Source organism: Micropterus salmoides, unplaced genomic scaffold, assembly GCF_014851395.1.
Source record: "Micropterus salmoides isolate LMB-PRFRI ecotype aquatic unplaced genomic scaffold, ASM1485139v1 Ms_hic_scaffold_7, whole genome shotgun sequence".
In the NCBI taxonomy this organism is placed as follows: domain Eukaryota; kingdom Metazoa; phylum Chordata; class Actinopteri; order Centrarchiformes; family Centrarchidae; genus Micropterus; species Micropterus salmoides.
The window spans coordinates 24,634,556-24,647,399 of NW_024044459.1; the positions used below are offsets into that span (position 1 = coordinate 24,634,556).

The following is a 12,844-nucleotide window of genomic DNA, read 5'->3' on the forward strand; positions in this document are numbered from 1 at the left end:
TGAAAGATGCAGAGGATGGATGAGGTGGAGAGCAGAACATAGAGTGTGAAGGAGGATAGAAGAAGGGTGGAGGAGTTTGAGGCAAAAAGAAAGGTTGTTAGAAAAACGAAGTTAGAGAAAATGGGAGAAAGTAGCCAAAAAAATTAGCTAGCATGTGTGACATGGTGATTTGTTTTTGGCTGTGTGTGAAATGTGTGTCTTTAGATACAGGCAGCATTCCTCCAGAGATAAACCCCTGGGCCCCCAGTCCCTTCAGCCCCTACCCTCCCCGGTCTCTCCACCCACCATGCTTACTCAAGTGCGTGTGTGTGTCTGGGCGTGTGTGTGTTCGTGTTTACGTCGGATTGGGGTCTGCGTGCCCTGTACCGCAGCACTTGCAGGGGGCAACAGAAAAGACAGCTGTGTGTTGGAGAGAAACAGAAAACGTAAGAAAGAGAGAGTCGAGGGCCAACCGGCATGCCAGTCAAGACCGTCACTTTTGGAGTGAGTACCACCATCTCTGCTGCTCTCCGTCTCCTCTTCCACCTTCCTTCTTCTTCGCTCTCACTTCATGTCTTTTTCTGTCACTATTTCTTGTCTCTCCATATTTTCTCTCCCCACTTGTACGCTCCTCTGCCACTCTTATTTTATTGCTGTCTTGTTTTTGCAATGTTTTGCTCCGCTATAAAATCCTTGGTTGCATTTTCTCAGATATAATGCACCTGCCAACGCTCCTTGTCTTTATGCTTTTACATCAGACAGTAATGGCACAATTCTCTTGTCACTGGCTTTGTTCCCAGTTATTTCCCAGCAAATGTATTTACACGTGAATATTGATGTATTGGTATTTACTCTTACTGTCCATTTTGTTCTATTTTTTATTTTTTTGCTCAGCTAATGCATCTCTTTTTAAGTACCATTCTTGTCCTGTGTATGTCCACATGTTTTGGTTCTTGCTTCTACACCTTGGTCTTGCTTTCAGGCCTGAATATGGCCTTGTCTTTAGTAATGACAATGACAAGAAAAAATGAGAAAGAAAAGAGAATGAGAGATGCAGGTCATGGAGATGTAAATATTAGTCCTCCTTAATATAAAATTAAATGTCACTTGAGAAAAACAGACCAACTTGTTATGGTTTTATCTGAAGGTCTAAAGAAGCGATGAATGGTTAAAAACACATAACACAAGTCATTGTTTACAGACCCAAACACAACCTGCTTCAATCAAACTCATTAGGCTGAGCCTTCCATAGCAACATGGGAGGGAGCTTGAGTATCTTTGAGAGTTGTGATGCATGTGCGTCCAAGATTAGTGTAAGTGCGTATATGTGTGGGTGTGTTTCATGTTCTATTTTCCTCCTTAATCTTGTTTTTGACTCCATTTGTTCTCCTGTTTGATGTTCAGATTGTAGGATGTCAACCAGGATTAGCTGTGGTAAGTAAACTAGAAGTCAGTAAACTGATTAGCGGGTCAATTAATGAGATTCTTTCACCGTGGCTTCACTGAAGACTGTAGACTATTGAATCTACTGAGCCAGCAGAGGTAATGGCAACACACAGGGCACTCGCTCACAAGGCCTTGCTCTCCGGATGTACATGAGTGCTAATTTAGTATCAACCACGCTTTACCTGGGGTGATAAAAGAAGAGTTTGTGAGGTTTTACTCTGATATGATGCAACTTGTAGAAATGTGCCTGTTTATAGTTTAAATGTCTGAGGATGAACTGCAGTCAGTTTTACAGTGCTGTCAGAAGTTGTTGTGCTTTTCACTTCTTGCAGTATTTCATAATTTTACCATTTAGTTCCCCCCAAAGATGAAACACATTTGCAAGTAAATAGAATTGACCAAAAGGAAAGTGCACAATGGTCAATTTAAACAGTTGAAACACCCTTGTGTAACTGAGAATAACAGTGAGCAGTGGTGGGAGAAGTATTTGCATCCTTTACTTGAGTACAAGTAGTAGTACAGCTGTGTAAAAATACTCTGTTACAAGTAATGCATTCAAAATATTCTGAAAATGTATGGAAGTATTATATTTACAGTACTTAAAGTATTAAAAGTAACTGTACTCATCATGCAGAACAGCTGCTTTCAAATTGTTATATTTATTAAATAATTGGATTATTATTACTGATGCATTTTAATACTGTAGCTGGTGGAGCTAATTTTGATGACATTTATGTACTGTTGGGTAGTTGTATCTAAAACAAAACATATTTTATAAACGGATCACATGTTTAGTTGATAAAATGTTAATCTGAAAAAATAACTAGTCATTATAGCAGTCAAATCAATGTAGTGCAGTGAAGTACAATATGTCACTCTAAAATGTAGTGGAATGGTAGTGTAAAGTATCATAAAATAGAAACACTCAAAGTACAAGTACCTCACATTTTTACTGAAGTGCAGTACTTGAACAACTGTATTTAGTTACTTTCCAGCATTGTAAAAGAAAGTGTTCACAACACCTCTGAACCTTAACTGGGTTTTCTGTTGTTTAATTAATACCTTTATTTATGGTTATACGAAGATTATAGATTTCTGATCAGCCCGATATCTAGATTGAAGTTACTTACGTTCTTATATATTATATATTCTCTCTGTCCCTCTAAAAACGGTTACATTCTGTATAATTACATGTTAATGTGCAAGTGAAACACAGGATGTTTACCATATCTTGATCTTATTCTTTTATAGGTTCCAAAACCTGTCTCCTCCCTATGGCTTTCACCCTCTTTGTCATCCCCACAAAAGATCACAAAAACCATGACAATCTCATCTTCAAGCACAGAGGCTGAAGCAGGGCCAGATATAAAGAGACAATCGATGAGTACGGCAGGGACAAACAGTGGGATACGAAGAGGGGGGTGCTGGGAGTGTGAGAAAGTAAATAGTAAAAATGGGACAAGACGCTTCGCCACATACAGGGAATAGATGGAGACAGTCAGTCAGACAGACAGTGTTGAGTAGGGGAATGTAACAGCTTCATCCCCAGTGACCCGCTTGCTTGCTTCCTGAAAATGTGTCCATAGCTGAACGCTCCCAAGGGTCTCAGTTTGACTCACACCACACTTACTACATCTCTGTAGCTGGAAACAGCCTGCTGCCTGCTCAACCTATTCCTGAGAGATGAAGGCAGAGATGGAGGCCCAAGAAGAAGAAAAAGGACAGAGAGAAAAATCCATTTCTACAAGAAATGCAAGTCAGCAGAAAAGGGTGATGAAATGGCTGTTTAAGCACTCTGCAGTAATTTCCATACCCACTGTTAGGTGTTCCCCTTAAATGTATAGAAACCGTCCCGTCCCACAGTTAGTTTAAATACATTGAGATATTCAGTTTAACGGGAAGAAAATAGCACATATTATCTAGAGTTTCGTGTGCTTGCACAATCAATGTTGTTTAAAGTTCAGGAAATAATATTGCAAGTAAAGTAGGACTTGTGACATGCTGAACATACGTATGCACCTTATTTTCACCTTTCTGCTGGGTGTACAAATAGCTGTGGTGGCACTTAAAATATTTATGATTTGCACCTGGTGCTGTGTCAGCAAATTCATGTTGTTATTGTGTGTGTGTGTGAGAGAGAGAGAGAGTGTTTTTAATTTTAATAGAAATGCTAAGATTCTCTGAAGCAGAGCGTATCCAAGTAACATCACTTTGGATCGTTGGTTTCTATTAGCAAAACGGTATTGGCTCAGTCCTCCGTAGCAGGGAGACCTATTCAGACGTAGACCAACCTGTCTGGACTATTTGGAATGACAAGACACACCTAAACCAGCAGTTCTCAACATAAATTCGATGGGTCAAAAGATGATTATAAAAAAACTTTATAAATATATTTTATACTTTTCTATGGTATGGGCGGGCACTTTCATATCTCAAAAAATCTTTCAAATGAAACAGTCTTGAAATGCTCATATCTCACAGCCATATTAAGGCCATAACCTGTGTTGAGGTGTTACATAACTTCATATCAATGGGCCGCAAGTTAAAAAAGTAATAGCAGTTATTATTAAATATGTGTAGACATATGTATATCAACAATTTACTGAGCTAGAAATGGTGATTCATGCCTATAGAGTCAGAGACAGCAACCTTTACTAAAATTACACAACATTCCCGACACTTGTCTACTTGCAGCTAGCATTATGATAGAAACAGTTGAGGGCTCTGTTGCTGGGGTGCCTTGACTCTCGTGATCATCTGATAAACCAGGTTGTTTTCCACATTGCTATCAGATCAACAAAAACTGAGATAAAAGAGGTTACAGTGAATGCAGTTCAGCATTACAGGTTGTGTAAGTAGTCCTCCAACAGTGTGCAAACGGCCCCTGCAAAGGGAACCGTTTACACAAAGATTTCATTCAGCTGGAGAGATAGCATACAGAAGTTATGACAGCCATTTTCTGCTCCTCTGTGGTTACGTTTCTACTCTCCAGTATCACTGCCTTCCCATTCATGCCTCACATTGTTTTACTTCTCCCCCTCACACACAAACACACACACAATCAATCTCTTGTGAAAATTATTATTTTTCAGGTGTAGTCGTCCGTTGCAGAGGATCCCCCTGGCGAGGGTGCTGAATTCAGTCATGCCTCCATGTGCATACATACACACACGTATAATTTAAGTTTTCGAACACTGCAGTCCACCAGCTAGATTGGTGATGTCATTCTGTCTGCTGCAGCGCCAGCAGAGGAGGCAAGCGAAGGGGGTAGAGTGAGAGAGAGAAATGTAAGAAGCAAGGGATAGAGAAGGGAAGGAAGGCAACAAGAAAGAAAAGCTGAGATAAAGACGAGGAGAGGGGAGTTTCAGGGCAGAGGACTTTCTGTGATGAGATAGGGGAATAATTTTACTTGGTAATTTTGAGCTTCATTATTAGGAGCCTTGTGCTGTCTCAGCCTCAGGACAGTTGCACGCACATTGCACGACAGTGTGTGTTGATATTGCTAATGTTAACCGTGGAGCCGCTGAGCAGGTTATTGTCTTTCTTTTGGTCCAAACAGGATGATTAATGTGCGGGCTCATTTTTGCTCAGCCCACAAGCCTGAAGCTTGTCATCTCTCTATGGGAATAATCGGAGACCCACATTCATCTGAAACATACTGGAGTCCAGCAAGCAGAGAAATCACCACAGAACATTTTTAGACTGTGACATGTGCACTGCACCTGTTTGTCTGAGTTAGTGGATGGGTGTGGTCCCCCTGCATCCTTATCTCAACACGCCATACACTCACTGCTTGACGCAAGCAGTTGTATACGCAAACATACACGCATGAAAATGCAGGACTGACCACCAGGAAAGTAAATTTGCGGTAACCAGTGACATTCTGCTTGAGTCTTTGATTCTAGTCGTCGTAGTCTTGTAAACTTCAGCAGACTTGTTTCAGGGGTGGGGGCTGAGTCCAGGGGGGCTGGAGGCCAGCAGAGGGGCCTCAGTCAGGGTCACCATGGTGTTACCAAGCCACCATTTGCTGTGAGACGATGCATATTGTGTTTGGTTGTGTGTGACTTTGCATCAGCTGTATTTGCATCTACTTTGATGGGTCACCATGGCAGAGTCTGCAAACATTTCCTGCAACAGAAAGTATATACCTGTATAAAAAGAAGTCTTCCTGTATACATAGTACAATACCTCTAAGTTTAACAGTAAGATAGTGGACTTACTAGATTTATTATGAATTAATTAAGATTAGTTTCGGAAAACAGTACTGTTTTGGGCTGGTGCATCTCAGTCTGGTGGTCGTAACTCCGGTAAGAGGTGTGCATGTGGTGTCTGTGCAAGGATGGGAGGTGTACTGGGATCAGTTTATTGCTCTGCAGCGGTCTAGAGGTAGGAGGTTAGTGGGGTTTCATTTTCTTCAAAGTGAATGAGAGAGTCTATTTTAGAGGGAGAACATGGCTTACCAAGACATCTTGGCAACTGTGAGTATATTAAAACTGTTAACTGAGACACTGAACAGACCACAATAGAGACAGTGGTCTAGAGACTTTATCTGCTGAAATGCTTTTATGTTTTTATACATTTTAGTTTAAACATTTCTTAATTTTAAAGTAATGATCTAAATATCATACTAAATATCGTAGATTTATAAATCCATTGTTTTGCTTAACAGTACGCCCAGTGTTTTCTTTTTCATGTGGGGGAACGTCTAATCAGTGTTTTGCCTGTCAGCATGTACGTGAGTGTGACTCACACTCAAAGGCTTTTTACTGCAGAGTAGTTCCTCTCAATTGTCTGTGAGCAAAAGCTAAAAACAAAAACATTTATTGGAGAGAATGACAATGACTCAGAGGCAAGCAGCTCTCCACATGAGTCCGTGTACTCACACAAAAGCCCACTGCTGTGGCAAAGTTTCTACTTATCAGATGAACTTCCACGTATCTGTTCATATCTGTTCTATATCCATCTTTATACCAGATATGAGGAACAGGAATAACAGACTGTTGGTTAATGTTTTGCTACTTCAATCAGATGGAAGAAGCAAGTATTCTGTTTCCCTGCCATTGCCAAAGAGGGTGACCTCTCTCTTTGCACAGCACTGTGCCATTGGTGTCACGCTGAGCGTGTGTTGTGTCATTTGTTGCTATGCCTCTACTTCAGGCATGTGGATCCTTTCTCTTTTTTACTCAGGCTCACTCCCTCTCTGTCAGAAGAGGACCAACAACCCTGTCAAAATTTCTTTTGGAGTGTGTGATAGCAGCATTTGGTGTTTTTCTTTTGGAACAGAAAATGCTGCTGTGAGGTTTATAAATGAATGTATTCCCTGCATTTGTGTGAAAACAGACACCGAATGATTGGATGGATGTTTTCCTGACCAGCATGTTGAGCTAGCTGGTTAGATGTAGGGAGGGGAGGGGCACAGGGGAGAGAGGAGATTATGTAAATGAAATGAAAAAGTGCAGGGTTTGCCGCAGTCGAGTTTCTCCCTGTGGTTCTCCCTCGGTCGCTCCTGCTTCTCCTCCTCTCCTCTCCCTCGCTCTCCCCCTGTGCCGCATGAGTGATCCTGTTTCAGCAGCACCCCTGCCTGCCTGGGAGAGGCATGAAGGCCCTCAGACACAAACAAAACACAGACAAAAACACTAGACGTGCCATGTGCCGGCCCGTGAGCCAGAACGCGCTTGCGCGCTCTCTCTCTCTCTCTCTCTCTCTTTCTTTCCTATCTCCATTCACCTTGTGTCTCTTCCACTCTCTCTCAGAGTCCAGACAAAGAACCAACAGTCTGCTGTCAGTATTATCACACTTGCCTTATCACCTAAGTACAGGGCAGTGGATAGACTATTTGGGAGTTGGGAGTTTGTGTATTCCACTATTTCACCTGCACCACACCCTCTAACATACACATTGTACACATACACATTTTCAAGGTGCAGATGCTGATTTTCAAACTGCACTGTCCAAAATCTCAAGGGTGGAGTGACATGAGAGGAAAACTAATAGATTACTGCTGAATGGTTTCAGTCCTTCAAATGCCCCTAAAGAGAAATTAACCAAACTCTGTCTCCCTCTCCATTTTCCCTCTCCGCTTCTCTACTTTATGTGTCTCTCACTTTCTCTCATACCCCTTATCCCCTTCCTCTTTCCTTCTCTGTGTTCTGCTTGCAGGCAGATGCTGGCAACAGTTTTCTCCGAGCGGCCCGTTCTGGCAACTTGGACAAGGCCCTGGATCATATCAAAAATGGCATCGATATAAACACAGCCAATCAGGTGAGAGAGCCGCAATTCCCCAGACTGAATTGGTTAAAGTTATAGCTTCTGACTGGCAAACTCATCAAACTATTAGCCAGTGATTTTTTTTCTACTGCACTTGTGTCTTTATTCAAATCAGACAATTTTCCTTATCTGCAAAACTGATCTTCTGTTCTACTGCGTTATAGGGCTTTACAAGAATAGAAACAGAAATATTTGAGTATTTATGAGTATTTATGGCACCTGTGGCCCACGGTCAAATCCTGACAGGATTAGTTCTTCTGTCTCCCTATCTGCTTTCTAACTAATTAAATTAAATTTTGAGAGGTGAGTGAACTGCCTACCTCTCATTCAAAAAAGAACAGCAATGTGTGAATGGAAAAGGCATTACAATTTAGCTAATTGTATTTACTCACAGTGAAGTCATTTTTCCTAATCGGATCTAAACAGAAAAATGACTTGCAGTACGTTTATCCTACAGTTTAACAAAGATATATAAGAAACATATGATTTCATTTGGGATCTAACTCATAATGGTTTTGCATTATGTTCTCCTCATATACCGTCTATCTGTACCACCATTGGTATTATATTTTATTATGTTTCTATATTAATGTGTTGTGAGTGTCCTGTTTGCATGATGTGTCAGACTTGATCACTGTGCTGTTAATGTGCCCATTCATCTGCCTGTGCACTCAGTCACTGTATGTGCATGCTCAGGTAGGCTCTTAATCAGTGGCTGAAGGTGGCAGGTAGAGTTTCCAGTGTCTCCAGGGAAGGCAATAAACAGGGCAGGGGCTTCTCCTTCGCCCTGTCTCCTCCATCCTGCCTCCTTTACTCTGACGGTTTTTCCCAGAGTGTCCAGGATGAGGCAGCGTTAGTGGGCTAGGACGGCTGCCCTCAGGCTACTGAAACTTGGCCAAAATAGTATGTGTGTGTGAAAGAGATTCCGCTGGCTCATTAATCTAACTTAGTCATGGTTTCCCTTCCATTCTTTTATGCTGTCCTCCACATTTTGTAATTATTGCTGGTAATGCTTCTGTCAGGATTTCTATGAGGCTTACTTTAAGGCCCCTTAACAGACCCCACATAACAACAGATCTATTCATAGAAGTGACACTGTACGAGTGGCAATTACTGCACACTTCTTCACAATGATGAAGGGATGGATATATAATTACAAACAGAAATACAGTCTGATACCAGTAAGTTTGTGACATGCAACATAAATTCTTCTGAATATATAATTTAATTTCATAGGTTTTTTTTTTATATTTGTCATATGATATTGTGTTATTTTCAGTGTATGGTGTCAATTTTGTTTCAGTTAAAGTGATAATTGACAACGTTCTTGTTTCAATTGAATTAGCAACACCTTTACAGTGCACACACATTGTTTCACGATTTGGCACTGACCCTCCGTATGTAAAATTTCTATGTGATTATAGCATCTTTGAAACTAGTCTGGTGGGTTTTTGTTTATAGAAAAATAGATGAAAATCGGCACAACGTATTGTAGGTGCTGTTTCAGTCAAGCTGTACAGCCACTGGATGGCAGCAAAGTTAGACATTTTTAAATTGTACATGTAGTGGCTTCAATGTTGCTTTTGCAATAATGACTAAAACACAAATTAGATGTTTAGACAATTTCATCCATAGTCCCTTGGCAGGTTATATAATAATAAAATAAAATATTTAAAGTATAACACTGAGCTTTGGCTTTGCTGCCTGGTAATTAGCCCAGTCTTCACAATAATATACATTTAGCTGTGGTTATACAATGCCTATAGGCTACAGCTGCAGCAATACATGTTAAAACAGTAAAATAAACCTATACAGCTTTTTGATTAGCTTTGGCTAATGAGTAGACAATGTAAACCTATAGGATGACTGCAGCTATATTGTCTGGACAGACGTTGCTGCTAGACAGCAATTCATTTTGTGCACACGCTTATGAATGCATGTTCACTTGTGACATGCTTATCTTTTCCAAGCTGCAGTTTATAAACACTATTCTCCATTTAATATATATATATAAATATTTGTTTTTCACCCACATGCTCACAATTATTATTAATACAGGTCTCTGGTGAATCTACTGTATCATAAATTCTACTTTTCCATTAGAGTTTTGTAAGAAAAAGTTGTGAATTGTCACTTAAACCAGCCAACTTGGTGAGAGTATTGTTGTTTTGGTTGTGTGTCCTGTTGCTGTATGTACAGTCTGTACTGGTGGGAGTTCGGCCAGGTGGAGGCTTGCTCACCAGCACGTTGCCTCACTCCTGCCCTCCCTTCTCCACTAACAACTTCTCCACTACCATCTCTCCTCCTGTTTGTGTACTGTTTTCTAACTCACCTCCTTTTCTTTCTTGCCTTTTCCTCCCCTCTTTCCTCTCTCCCTCCCTTCCCTCTCTACTCTGTATGCAGTAGAGTGATGGTGTGCTGTGGTCTCCCCACTCAGAGGAATAATATCAGTGGTGTGGGAAAGGTCCAACCTCACATGTCCTGTGCGGCTGAAGGAAGGCTGTGTGAGGTCAGACCTATCCCACACGGCTCGTATTCTTCCCAGCCACGAGACCAGCGGCCTGCCATCCCCCTCCCATCCTCCCCCTCCCCCCTCCTCCTCCTCCTCTCACCATCATTAATCAAATGAAAATGTTCACATTCTGATTTCATCCCTGTAGACATTGTTTTTGCTAATGACCCCTTTGATTCAGAGAGTACTGCATGCGTGGTGTCCAGTGTAAGTATTTGTCTGCTTTGGTTTGTGATTGCCTCAGTCACTGTGATTAAAACCCCACTTGTTTCAGTTGGAATGGTCAACATGTGTTTATGTGTATCTGTGTGGTCATTTCTTTTAGATTAGGAAATATTTGTGTTCATAGTGTGCTTAGGACCCTTCAGTATGAGGTTTACTCTGCTCTCTCACTCAGAATGGGCTCAACGGGCTGCATCTGGCCTCGAAAGAAGGCCATGTCAAAATGGTGCTGGAGCTACTCCACAATGGAATTGTACTGGAGACCACCACAAAGGTGAAACCCCCTGCCAAAAAAATCCATGATCTTAACTCCTCAGAAACTCACAGATCTTACTCACTATGACTAGCCAAGGCTACAAATAGTCCAGCACATTACACCCCTAGTAAAACCACAATGTTTCGATTTGTGTACAGATTCGATAAATTAGATATAATGTATTAGGTCTTGAGTTTTAGAGTTGCTGGTAGGTGGATTTTGTTACCTTTTGGACTGAGCAAGGCCTGCTGTTTCCCCCCTGTTATCAGTCTTTATGCTAAGCCAAACTAATTGGCTGCTGGCTGCAGCTTCATATTTAGCGTGCAGACGTGAGTATGGTATTAATCTTCTTATCTAATCCTCAGCAACAAAGCAAATAAGCATGTTTCCCAAAATGTTGAGCTATTCCTTTAACATTTTCCTCATTAAAACAACTGTTGAATTGTTTTAACTTGTGGTGAGAATCCAGCTTGGCACCATCTAAATGTGTCTTAGTATCAAAAGTGTTGACAGTTGGCATGTAATGCTTGCTCAGATATGTACTTTACCATTTCTTATGTAGTTTTTGAATTAAATCATAGTTTTTGTGTTGCAACCAAAACTAGTATTTACACTAACATACAACATCACTATGATACCCAGCCCTATGTTTACATGTGAAATGATGCCATTTGTTTGACAAGTTAAAAGTGGTCACATGTAGATGTAGATCTATGAAATGTCAGATACAACATGAAAGATCTGTCCAAATATGAGACCCAATGTCCAAAAACCACATGCACTTTTAATATAAATGTGGGATTTCACCTTTAATCTTTGTTAACTAGTGCACATAATGACTGCGTACTCATGTATCTGTGTTTAAACAGAAAGGGAACACCGCCCTACACATTGCAGCTCTGGCAGGGCAGGAGCAGGTGGTCACAGAGCTGGTTAACTACGGGGCCAATGTCAACGCTCAGTCTCAGGTGAGACTCAGTGCTGTGCTGAACACAGGACACACAGTGTGAACTTTACTGTGAAACCACTGTAGTAACTATTGCAGTTCCATCTGTTAACATGTGTCTTTGTTCCTATATTTCTGTGTGTTGGTGTTTACTTTCTGTGTACATCCTTGTGTGTGCATCTTTGACTGTCTTTCTACCTTTCTGGTGCTGTGGTTGTGTCTCCTCTGCTACTGCTGTGTGTGTGTGTGTGTGTGTGTGTCTGTCTGTCTGTCTGTCTGTCTGTCGTGCGTCTTTCTGAGACAGAAAGGTTTCACTCCACTCTACATGGCTGCACAAGAAAACCATCTAGAGGTTGTGAAGTTTCTCCTGGAGAACGGAGCCAATCAGAGCATTCCAACTGAGGTACTGAAGAACTGAGAGAAGTTTTCAAAGACAAATCTCCCAAATTCCTCAATCCCCATCCAGACTCGCTGTGTTTCCATTCTGTTTTGTTCTCATAAGCTGTCTCTCCTCACATCTCTCTCATTTTCTCTCCATGAGTCAACCTGACTTCTAACTCTCTGCCTGTGTGCTGCAGGATGGATTCACTCCTCTCGCCGTGGCCCTCCAGCAGGGACATGAGAATGTCGTAGCCCTGCTCATCAACTACGGCACCAAGGGAAAGGTCCGCCTCCCTGCGCTGCACATTGCAGCACGAAACGACGACACACGCACAGCTGCAGTGCTTCTGCAGAATGACCCCAATCCTGATGTACTCAGCAAGGTATATATGTGTGTTTGGTATGACTTTAGATATGATTGGACAGATGTGCATCACATGTAAAGTAGGTGTGTTTGGTGTCCTTTTTTTCTAAAAAGCACATTTAATGAGAGTGACATGTTCTCCCCCCTGATGTGTCCCTGCAGACTGGATTCACACCCCTCCACATTGCTGCACACTATGAAAACTTGAACGTAGCTCAACTGCTGCTCAATAGAGGAGCCAATGTCAACTTCACCCCAAAGGTAGGGAATAACCAACAAAGTTGGAAGGTTAATCTCCATCTTTGCTCCATCTTTCTTTTTGTTTTGCGCCTGTCTAAGTGCTTCTGTTTCTCTCTGCAGAATGGTATCACACCTCTGCACATTGCATCCAGGCGGGGGAATGTGATCATGGTCCGGCTCCTGCTTGACAGAGGGGCTCAGATTGATGCCAAGACCAAGGTGCAGCAGGAT

The 12,844-nt window shown here is 41.6% G+C and overlaps 1 protein-coding gene across 1 annotated transcript in view; it reads left to right on the plus strand.

Moving 5' to 3' along the window:
* The window catches only part of ank1a (ankyrin 1, erythrocytic a), a 109,765-nt gene that overhangs the window by 64,839 nt on the left and 32,082 nt on the right, over positions 1–12,844 (plus strand). Inside the window, exons 4-10 of the mRNA XM_038703876.1 lie at positions 7,585–7,686; positions 10,602–10,700; positions 11,552–11,650; positions 11,933–12,031; positions 12,207–12,392; positions 12,536–12,634; positions 12,734–12,832. Coding sequence (XP_038559804.1) covers positions 7,585–7,686; positions 10,602–10,700; positions 11,552–11,650; positions 11,933–12,031; positions 12,207–12,392; positions 12,536–12,634; positions 12,734–12,832 — 783 coding nt within the window. The remainder of the gene's footprint in view (positions 1–7,584; positions 7,687–10,601; positions 10,701–11,551; positions 11,651–11,932; positions 12,032–12,206; positions 12,393–12,535; positions 12,635–12,733; positions 12,833–12,844) is intronic.